The sequence below is a fragment of the Schistocerca nitens genome, unplaced genomic scaffold, assembly GCF_023898315.1.
Source record: "Schistocerca nitens isolate TAMUIC-IGC-003100 unplaced genomic scaffold, iqSchNite1.1 HiC_scaffold_376, whole genome shotgun sequence".
NCBI lineage: Eukaryota > Metazoa > Arthropoda > Insecta > Orthoptera > Acrididae > Schistocerca > Schistocerca nitens.
Genome location: NW_026045910.1, coordinates 1082827 through 1095000, shown reverse-complemented (window position 1 = coordinate 1095000; position 12174 = coordinate 1082827). Strand labels below are relative to the sequence as shown.

Below are 12174 nucleotides of genomic sequence, written 5' to 3'. Positions count from 1 at the left end.
TGCTTTGGCGAGTTTATTACCTGTTTGTCTCGAAGAACAGCCCATAAAGTTTTATGCTGTTCAGTTTCAGCTGGAGTTACTATTTCAGCTGGTCGTAGGCAGTAAACTGACAAACCTGCAGTGAAATAAGAAGCCATAAGCAAAAGTAAATAAGAACTACGATAATATGCACAACTTATGCAGCTGGAGTTACTATTTCAGCTGGTCGTAGGCAGTAAACTGACAAACCTGCAGTGAAATAAGAAGCCATAAACAAAAGTAAATAAGAACTACAATAATATGCACAACTTAAGCAATGATAATGTTACACATATATGTTCACAATGTTCATTAAGTATCTCTCATTAAATAAAATTAAAGTTGTTTGGTTGGTTAGTTGGATGCTTAAAGGGACAAAATTACTGAGTCATCAGTCTCTTCCGTCCTCGAACAGACAGATCTATATGACTGTGAATCGAGATAGCCTAGCACGCAAAACCCAGGGGAAGAAAACCTCGAGGTCTACCAATGTCAGTGAAGCTGAGGTAAAGAACAAAAGAAGAACAGGAGACAGAGGAGGAAAGGCAAGCAAGGTGCCCCATCTAGGCAGCAGCTGGAAGCCCCTGAAAGCAGAGTGGAATGAGGGGACATAGATCCCCCAGCCTCCGCCACTTACCAGAGGTACCCTACTCTGAAACTGTCTTCGAAAGACTAGCAGCACAGACAGGACAAGAGAAGCACAGATAGACAAAAGACAAACGAGTCTAACAGACCACACAAGAGGGTGTGAAGAAGAGTAAAAGAGTAGGTAGGGTGAGGACTGGGCGGGACAACCAACCACTCAATGGGCCAATAACCTTAAGCAGTCGTCCCTTAAAGAGAGTGATAAAAGCCCGCTTCACAAACAAAACACAAAACTAACTCAGCCACTGGGGCATCATCTCCTAACACCAGGGGTAGCAAGTCAGGGAGATCAAGAGTCTGCCACAGGGTGGCTAGGTTGAGACAGTCCAGCAAAATGTAGGCCACTGTCAAACGGCCATCACAATGACAGTGGGGTGGGTCCTCCTTACGGAGGAGATGACCATGAGTCAGCCAAGTGTGGCTGATGTGGAACCGGCAAAGGACGGTACAGCCCTTGTGAGAGGCCTGCATGGAGGATCTACACAGATTTGTAGTGTCCTTTATCACCAGCAGTTAGTTTGGTGAAGTCAGAATGAGCCAGTCCACATTCCCGACACACAATACTTGAAGGTGTAAAACCCATCACAGGACTGTTTCTGGAATACTGATCTCCAAGAGTCGGTTTACTGGTGGCCTGTTGGGCCTGGCTATCAGTGAGTTCATTCCCCGGGATCCCGACATGGTCAGGGTCTAGACGAGGGTCACTGAGCACCCACACTGTGTCCAGATGAGGGTCACTAAGCATCAACACTGTTCATGGTCATACAGGGAATCATCGATAGTAATTACCAAGGAATGGCAAGGATAGCATTGATCGAGAGCTTGCAAACTGCTCAAGGAGTCACTGCATATGAGGAAGGACCCACCAGTGCAGGAACGGATATGCTCAAGACCATGAGAGATTGCTACCAATTCTGCAGTGAAAACACTACAGCCATCCAGCACGGAAAGCAGTTCGCTATGTCTCGCATAAGTATAAGTAAAGCTTACACGACCAGCAACCATCGAGCCATAAGTGTACGTGACTTCTGAACCCTGGGATGTGCCAAAGATGGACAAAAATTGGAAGCGGAGGGCCTCAATATGAACGGAGTCTTTGCGACCTTGTGACAGGTCAAGACCTGTGGCCAAGGGATGCACCATGGAGGTGTATGGTGGGGGTGGGTCTAGAGGAGAATTGGAAGAGAAAGAACTGTAGTTCAGAGAGGATAGACCAGATGTAGAACATGATCATAATCCCTGATCTGGGGCACTGTTGCAGCAGATGGATTAGCATATTTGGAAAGAGAAGACAGTAGTTCAGATCCTTAGGGAAGCTGCGAATGTGGATAGCATACTGGACAAGCTGTTGTTGGTGCCTGAACCACAATGGGGGGACGCCAGCCTCCACAAGTAAGCTGTTCACAGGGCTAGTTCGAAAGGCTCCTGTCACAAGACAAATCCCACAGTGGTATATCAGAACCATACCTGCAACGGTGAGGGCGAAGCCAAACCATGTGCCACACTCTCATAATCGAAGCGGGACTGTATCAGGGCTTTGTAAAGTTGCAGCAGGGTAGTGCGGTCTGCACACCAGCTGGTATTATTTGGGCAACAAAGTGTATTAATGTGCAGCCAGCACTTTTCACTCAATCTGGCAGACAGGGGGAATCCATGTCAACCAAGAATCAATGACCAGTCTTAAAAAGCGATAAGTCTCCACCACACTGAGCAGTTGGTCACTGAGGTAAAGTACTGGTTGTGGGTGAATGGTACTACATCAATAAAAGTGCATGACACAAGTCTTGGCAGTGGAAAATCAAAAGCCATGAGTGAGAGCCCACGCCTGTGCATTTCGTATTGTGCCTTGCAGTCAATGTTCAGTGACACCAACACTAGAAGAAGAATAATAGAGCCAGATGTGGTCAGCACACAAGGAGGGTGAAACTGAGAACCCCACAGCTGCTGCTAGACCACTGATGGCTTCCAGAAAGAGAGGGACACTCAGTACAGAGCCCTACAGGGGTACATTCTCCTGTATATGTGGGGGAGGGGGGGGGGCTACTGTGGGAAGCAATTTTATTATAATGATCATGTACATTGGCATCAACAAAATATTTTCGCATTTAGACAAGAAAGTTGGTGACTGAAATTTCTTGAGAAGATCTCACTGCAACAAAAAATACCTTTGTTTTATTGATTTTCACCCCAAAACCTCTGTCATGTCCATGACACTATCCCTCCTATTTCTCAGTAATACAAAATGTGCTGCCCTTCTCAGTGTACTCCATTAATCCTATCTATCTGGAAAAGATCCCACACCACATAGCGGTACTCTAAAAGAAGACAGACAAGTGTCGTGTAGGCAGTCTCTTTAGCAGATCTGTTGTGTCTTCCAGGTGTTCTGCCAATAAGACGCACTCCTTGGTTTGCATTCCCCATAACATTTTCTGTATGTTCTTTCCAGTTTAAGTTTTCTGTAACTCTTATTCCTAGGTATTTGGCTGAATTTATGGCCTTTAGATTTGATTGATTTATTGTGTAACTGATGTTAAACAAATTCATTTTAGCACTCATGTGGATGGCCTCACACTTTTCATTACTTAGGGTCAATTGTCAATTTTTGCACTGCACAAATAACTTATCTAAATATTTATGCAGTTGGTATTAATCTTCTGATGACTTTACTAGAGGATAATAACAGCACCATCTGCAAACACCCGAAGGCTGCACAGACTGTCTCCTACATCGTTTATAAAGGCAAGGAACAGCAAAGGCCCTGTAACACTGCCTTGGGGAATGCCAGAAATCATTTCTGTTCTACTCGATGACTTTTTGTCAATTACAATGAACTGCGGTCACAATTCCATTACAAGATGCTTGTGTGGTACGGTGTCAAAAACCTTCTGGAAATTTAGAAATACAGAATTTATTTGAAATTCCACGATTACAGCAATCAAAACTTCATGTGAGTAAACAGCTAGCTGCATTTCACAAGAATGAAGTTTTTTAAAATCTGTGTTGAATACGTGTCAACAGACCGTTCTCTTTCAGGTGATTCATGATGTTCAAACATAATCTATGTTCAAAAATCCTGTAGCATATCGACGTCAATGATATGGGCCTGTAATTTAGTGGTTACTCCTATTGCCTTTCTTGAATAATGGCATGACCTGTGCAACTTTCCAGTATTTGAGTAGTTATCTTTCATTGAGTGAGCTATTGCATCAGCATACTTTGAAAGGACCTAAGTGGTATACAATCTGCTTTTATCAAGTGATTTAAGTTGCTTCGCTACTCCAAGGATATGTACTTCTAACTTACTCATGTTGTCAGCTGTTCTTGATTCGAATTCTGAAATATTTACTTCGTCTTCTTTGGTGAAGAAATTTAGGAAGGCTGCGTAACTAACTCTGTTTTAGCAGCATTGTCAACTATAATAGTTCCATTGCTACAGAGCAGAGAAGGCACTGATTCTGTCTTGCTGCTAGCATACTTTAGGTGGTGTCTTCAGTCCAAAGACTGGTTTGATGCAATTCTCCCTGCTACTCTATCTTGTGTAAGCATCTTCATCTCCGAGTAACTATCGCAACCCACATTATTCTGAATTTCCTTAGTGTATTCATCTATTGGTCTCCCTTTAGGATTTTTACCTCACACACTTCCCTCCAGTACTAAATTGGTAATCCCTAGATGTCTCAGAATGTGTCCTGCCAACTGATCTCTTCTTTTGGTCCGGTTGTACCACAAATTTCTCTTGTGCCCTATTCTATTCAGTACCTCCTCATTAATTACATGATCTACCCATCTAATCTTCAGCATTCTTCTGTAGCACCACATTTCAAAAGCTTCTAATCTCTTCTTGTCTAAACAGTTAATTATCCATGTTCCACTTCCATACATGGCTACACTCCAAAGAAATAATTTCAGAATAGACTTTCTGACACATGTATACTTAATGTTAATAAATTTCTCTTCTTGAGAAATGCTTTTCTTGCCATTGCCAGTCTACATTTTATATCCTCTCTACTTTGGCTTTGCTGCTCAAATAGCATCTACTACTTTTTTAAAGTGTCTCATTTCCTAATCTGATTCCCACATCACCTGGTTTAATTCAACTACATTCCATTATCCTCGTTTTGCTTTTGTTGATGTTCATCTTATATCCTCCTTTCAAGACACTGTCCATTCTGTTCAACTGGTCTCCCAGGTCCTTTGCTGTCTATGACAGAATTACAATGTCCTCAGCAAACCTCAAAGTTTTTATTTCTTCTCCCTGGATTTTAATTCCTACTCCAAATTTTTGTTTTGTTTTATTCACTTCTTGCTCAATGTACATATCGAATAACATCGGGGATAGGCTACAACCCTGTCTCATTCCATTCTCAGTCACTGCTTCCCTTTCATGCCCCTCGACTCTTACAGCTGCCATTTGGTTTCTGTACAAATTGTAAATAGTCTTTCACTCCCTATATTTTACCCCTGCCACCTTCAGAATTTGAAAGAGAGTATTCCTTCAACACTGTCAAAAGCTTTCCCTAATTCTACAAATGATATAAACATAGGTTTGTCTTTCCTTAACCTAACTCCTAAGATAAGTCATAGGGTCAGTATTGCCTTGCGTATTCAACATTTCTCACAATCCAAACTGATCTTCCTGAGTTCAACTTGTACAGGCTTTTCCATCTGTCTAATGAATTCATGTCAGTATATTGGAACTGTGACTTATGAAACTGATAGTTCCGTAATTCTCACACCTGTGAGCACATGCTTTCTTTGGAATTTGAACTATTATATCTTCTTGAATTCTGAGGGTCTTTTGCCTTCTCATACATTTTGCTCATCAGATGGCTCTCTCAAGGTTATAAGTAGTTCTACAGAATGTTATCTTATCCTGGAGCCCTGTTTCAACTTAGGTCTTTCAGTGCTCCATCAAATTCTTCACACAGTATCGTATCTCCCATCTCTGCTTCATTTACGTCCTCTTCCACTTCTATAATATTACCCTCAAGTACAATGCCCTTGTATAGACCCTCTATATACTCCTTCTACATTTCTGCTTTCCCTTCATAGCTTAAGACTGGTTTTCCATCTGAGTTCTTGATATTCATATAGGTGGTTCTCTTTTCTCGAAAGGTCTGTTTAATTTTCCTGTAGGTGACATCTATCTCATCCCAAGTGATATATGCTTCTACACCATTACTTTTGTCCTCTAGACATTCCTGCGTAGCCCTTTTTGCACTTCCTGTTGATCTCATTTTTGAGACGTTTGTATTCTTTTTTGCCTGCTTCATTTACTGCATTTTTATATTTTCTCCTTTCCTCAATTAAATTCAGTATCTCTTGTGTTACCCCAAGTATTTCTGCTAGTACTCATCTTTTTACCTACTTGTTCCTCTGTTGCCTTCACTATTTCATCTCTCAAAGTTACCCATTCTCCTTCTACTGTATTCCTTTCCCCTGTTCTTGTCAGTCGTTCCCTAATGCTCCCTTTGAAACTCTCTACAACCTGTGGTTCTTTCAGCTTATCCAGGCCCCATCTCCTTAAATCCCCCCCCCCTTTTTTCAGTTTTGATCTACAGTTCATAACCAATAAACTGTGGTCAGAGTCCACATCTGCCCCTGGGAACGTATTACAATCTAAAACCTAGTTCCCAAATCTCTGTCTTACCATTATATAATCAATCAAAAACATTTCGTTGTCTCCAGGTCTCTCCCATGCATACAGCCTTCTTTCATGATTCTTAAACCGAGTGTCTGCAATGATTAAGTTATGCTCCATGCAAAATTCTACCAGGCAGCTTCCTCTTTCATTCCTTAGTCCCAGTCCATACTCACCTACTACTTTTCCTTCTCTTCCTTTTACTACTATCGAATTCCAGTCCCCCATGACTATTAAATTTTCATCTCCCTTAACTATCTGAATAATTTCTTTTATCTCATCACACATTTCTTCAATCTCTTCATCATCTGCGGAGCTAGTTGGCATATAAACTTGTACTACTGTGGTAGGCATGGGCCTTGGGTCTACCTTGGTTACAATAATGCATTCACTATGCTGTTCATAGTAGCTTAGCTTAACCGCATTCCTATTTTTTTTATTCATTATTAAACCTACTCCTGTATTACTATTTCAGATGACGTTTTATGCATGCCTAGATTTAAACATGCATTTCTGCCAACATACTGATGGTAAATTGAAGTCACCGTCAATTATAATTGTACAAGTCAGGTATGTGTTTGAAATAAGACTCAAGTTTTCTTTGAACCTTTCAGCAAGTCCTGTTCCTCTTGCCACCAAACTTCACTAATTCCCACTATATCTAACAGTAACCCATCCATTTCCCTTTTTAAATTTTCTGACCTATCTGTCCAATTAATGGATCTGACATTCCACGCTCCGATCCATAGAATGCCAGTTTTGTTTCTCCTGATGGCAAAGTCCTCCTGAGTAGTCCTTGCCCAGAGATCCAAATGGGGAACTATTTTACCTCCTGAATATTTTACCCAAGAAGATGCCATCATCATTTAACCATATAGTACAGCTGCACACCCTCAGGAAAAATTATGGCCGTAGATTCCCCTTGCTTTCAGCCGTTCATAGTACCAGCACAGCAATATTGTTTTGGTTGATGTTACAAGGCCAGTTCAATCAATCATCCAGACTGTTGTCCCTGCAACTACTGGAAAGGCTGCTGCCCCTCTTCAGGAGCCACACATTTGCCTGGCCTCTCAACAGACACCCCTCCATTGTGGTTGCACCTATGGTACAGATATCTGTATCGCTGAGACACGCAAGCCTCCCCACCAACGGCAAGGTCCATGGTCCACAGCAGGGGGGGGGGGGGTATAGTTTATCTACGATTGGAATCTCTTTGGGTTTTCTGCTTTCTGCCAGGTTTTGAGACAAAGTTATGTTGTTGAAACTACAATAAGCATATACCACATTGAAAACTGCACTACATTTTGAGATTCTGTAAAATATTGTCAATCTTGGGGATTTAGCATTTGCTTAAATTTGGCAAGCATTGTTCTTTATTTTTGCAACAGCCTTCTGACCTGTTTTGTGTACCATGGGGTATCAGCTCCATCATTTGTTAATTTATTTGGTATAAATCTCTCAACTGCTGTCTCTGAATTTAGGTCACACCTGGTTTACACTTACATTATTAATTTGGAAGGAGTGGAAACTGTCTTTCAGGAAGGTTTCAAGCAAATTTTTATTTGTTGTTTTGAATAGATATCTTTTTCTTCTAGTTTTGGTAGATGTGGGGGTTACAGGATTCAGTCTCGCTACAACAACCTTGTGCTTGCTAATCCCCATATCCATTTTGCTGCTCGTTCTTAGCTCAGGATTATTTGTTGCTAAGAGATCAAGTGTGTTTTCACAACTGTTTATTATTCTAATGGGCTCATGAACTAACTGCTAGAAATAATTTTCAGAGAATGCGTTTAGCACAATTTCAGATGACGTTTCATGCATGCCTAGATTTAAACATGCATTTCTGCCAACATATTGATGGTAAATTGAAGTCACCGTCAATTATAATTGTACGAGTCAGGTATATGTTTGAAATTAGACTCAAGTTTTCTTTGAACCTTTCAGCAATTGTATCATCTGACTTAGGAGGTTGGTGAAAGGATCCAATTGTCATTCTATTCCGGTTGGCAAGAATGAGCTCTACCCATAACAACTCATTCCATTTTGTTACAAGATAAATTACTTCTAACAGCAACAACACGCTACCGCCAATTGTATTTAGCCCATTCTTTCTTAACACCATTAGGTGCTTTGCAAAATGTTTGAATGACATTATCTCCAGCTTTGACCAGCTTTCAGTGCCTATAAAGATATGAGCATCAGTGTTTTCTATTAGCACTTGGAGTTCTGGTACTTCCCCAGCACTGCTATGCCAATTTACAACTGTTATACCGATAGTTTCTAGACCTACATTCTTCCTTTGTTCAAGTTGCACCCCTTGAGACTGATGCCTGTCTGCCCGTCTGTAACTCAACAGCTCCTCTATCTTATGAGTAGCTATCTATCCCTTCCATATGATTGTAAATACTTATTCTGGCACAGGTGTGCCCTGTTGCAGACATTTAACTTTGCCGTAACTAAAACATTCTCTGGAGGACTTACTTGTCAAGACCTGTTTATTGGGTGTGTGTTTGTACACCCTGAAAACCCACCCATGGATTAGGTGTACATGACAGAGTGTTGTGACATACTTTTACTTTTGTCATCCCATGAAATGCTAGGAAAGTCAGTGTCCTTTCAGCCTGAACTCTGCACAATCTCCGGGCGGGTACTACTCAGGAGGACATTGTCATCAGAAAAAACAAAACAGTATCAAAGAAATATTCAATCGAGGAAACTAATAAATTATGAGACATAACTAAAGGCTAGTACTTAGTTTCAGGAGGCAAAATGTGTACTACAGACACAAATAAAAGTGACAAATTATCCTGACCATCTCCTCTCCAGTTAGTTCCAAAAGCTAGGTATCGTGCCACTTTTATATACATCTGTCAGCAGTGTTGCACATTTTGCCAATTATTGTGCTTCATAATTTATTAGGAAAGAACAAAACTGCCATTCTCCGAGTCCCAGTGCGGAACATTATATCCCTTGACTGGATACGCAACTTACAAGAAGAAAGGCACAGGGTTAAGTTAGAAATAGCTGGAATTGGTGAAGTGTAGTGGCAGGAAGAACAGGACTTCTGGTCAGGTCAGTATACACGGTTAGCAAAAAAAAAAAAAAAAAAAAAAAAAAAAAAAAAAAAAATTAAATATAGGTAATGAAGTGATAGGTCTAATGAAGAATAACAAAAGAGATATGAACAAGAGCTGCTATGAACAGCAGTGTAAATGCTTCACTGTAGCCAAGTTAGACACAAAACCAACAACAGTTAGGATAGCACATGTTTACATACCTACTAGCTCCACAGATGTTGAAGGCATTGAATGTATGATGAAATAAAATAAATTATTCAGGTAGTTCAGGAAGACAAAAATTTAACTGTGTTTGGGGGGGGGGGGGGGGGGGGGGTAAAATTTAACAGTAGCAAAATGAAGAGAAGGAAAAATAATAGAAGACCATGGACTCAAAGAAAGAGTGAAAGGGGAAGCCACATGGTAGAATCTCGCACAGAGTAGAATTTAATCATCACAAACACTTGGTTTAAGAATCATACGTGGAACAGGTAAAACAGGATTCAGATATATCATGTCAATTGTACAAAGGAGATTTTGAAACCATATTTTAAAATGAAAACATTTCCAGTGGCTTTTGTGGGCTCTGACCATAATTAAAGATTATGAACAGCAGATTAAAACTGAAAAAATTTCACAGGGTAAGAAATTAAGGAGATGACACTAAGAAAAGTTAGGGGACCAACAAGTTGTTGGTAGTTTCACAGAGAGCATTAGGAAACAACTGGAACAGGTGAAAGGACTACAATATAAGACAAATAAGTAGCTCTGAAGGACAAAGTAACAAAAGCAGCAAATGACAAAACAGGCAAAAAGATAAGCCCCAGCAGATATCCTTTGAAACCATAAGAGAGATTGAATTTAACTGAAGAAAGGAGAAAATATAAAAATTCACCAGGTAAAGCAGATGAAAGGGACTACATGTCTAAAAATGGAACTGACAAAAAGTGGATAATGGCAAAGCAGGAATGATTATAGGAGAAATGCAAACCTGTACAAGCAAACATGGCTATGGAAGAGGCAGATAACACCTATAGGAATATTAATGAGATCTTTGGAGAGAAGCAGAAGCAACTGTATAAGTATTAGGAGGTCAGATACTAAGCCAGTTGTAAAAAAAGCAAGAAATGTGGAAAAGTGGTTGGAATATATAGAAGGAACTAAAGACCAGTTTTTTTTTTTTTTTTTTTTTTTTCGTAAGTATGATAACTTTGGACCTCTTAATCTTGGTAATGGATAATGATATCAAAAAAACGTTTCAAGGTTCCCTGAGAATATCATCGTAAGAACAAATGGTAGAAATTTTGACAATCTGCCGTGAATAAAAATTATATAAATTGTCATCTCCACAACAGATATTTCTCGTATCCAAAAGTCATGTTTCTTTGGGATTTTCTTAGGAACTGCCCATGGACAAATGGTGCTTTTATAAGTCACCTAAGGTTTACTCTAGCCCACACTTAATATAAAAGAACCAACCAATTTGTTCAATTTGCCTGGGCTGGACAAAGTGGGCAACGTTTAAATTTTGACCCCATACTGTAGGGTACCTACACCATGTCCATTCTTCTGGCAGGTATAAAAATGGTCACTAAGCCAAGGGTTATCTATCCAAAACACTTGATCTCTTATCTCTGTGATCAACAGACCTCAAGATACGACCGTCTGAAAAATTGCATTTTTGCGTGCTGCTTTTTGGAACATATTGGTACTGCTCACTGTCATGCATGGACTGACAGGTACCGCTTGACAGTCTTTTTAAACATGCTGATTTTAGTTCTCTCTCATTTCCTTGGGTAATTTTTTGTGTAATCTGATTCTCTGGTAGAAAATACTGTTTTGGCTTTTTTGTTTAATTTCCTCAGTACGTGAACGTTAAGTCCGGCTCTTATTCCATGACCATGAATTGAGATGTTACTGTGATATTTACTAATGTTTTTGTTAATGTGTAACACTTGCTGTCACATACTGGATTCTAAGGACATGCTGTGCAGGTGACATTCTCTTTACCTTAAAAAAGGCCAAGTTAAAACACTGTATACTACAGAGATTAGAGAGACAGTGCTCTAGTTACACTAAAGGTATCTCAAAATTAGTTGCACACATAACTTCTAACTGTAAAAACTGAAAGTGTGCAGAGCCAATCTATGGAACCAATACCACTGTATAAAATTATGCACATATTTGCCAGTGCATAGTTCCGAATTTTTGATTCTGTACCCTTCAGGTCTCCACAGCACAAGGAGATCAAGCTTACATTCCAGTTACTGCTACATCACGTAAAGAGTTGCCATTGCTTGCAGTAATATACCAATTTCAATTTTCTTACTGTAAAGGCTTTTATGATATTCTCAAGAGTCATTAGTGATCTGTACAATATATTTTATTTCATTCATTCACTACCCACATTTTCAGAAATAGCTGTAGACTCTGTTGAGTCACATTACTATGACCACTTTCAAAATGTTAGTTTACTGTATGTGAATGATGAATTATGCCATTTAATGTGCATTTGAAAAGTAAATGCAAACAGAGGCTGACACATAGTTTGCACAAGTTTTGCTATTGCTATGAGAGACAAATAAAGTGATACATCCAAACACAAAAGAGGGTGATCATTATACTGGAATTCTGGATTAAAATAGTAGTACCATATTTACTGATTCAGTGGTGTGATGGATAGAGTAAGGCCTTGAGATGCAGGAGGTCATGGGTTCAATCTTGTAAGGAGCTTTTTCTTTTTAATTGTAGTTACTTTGATCACTATTTTTATTCAATTAACTTTCTCTAAACATAAGTTGTATTTCTATTCCT

The 12174-nt window shown here is 39.8% G+C and overlaps 1 protein-coding gene across 1 annotated transcript in view; it reads right to left on the bottom strand.

Annotated features, from left to right (window-relative positions):
- LOC126229606 (huntingtin-like) overlaps positions 1-12174 on the bottom strand; it is a 549560-nt gene that overhangs the window by 355766 nt on the left and 181620 nt on the right. The window contains exon 17 of the mRNA XM_049942347.1: positions 21-115. Coding sequence (XP_049798304.1) covers positions 21-115 — 95 coding nt within the window. The remainder of the gene's footprint in view (positions 1-20; positions 116-12174) is intronic.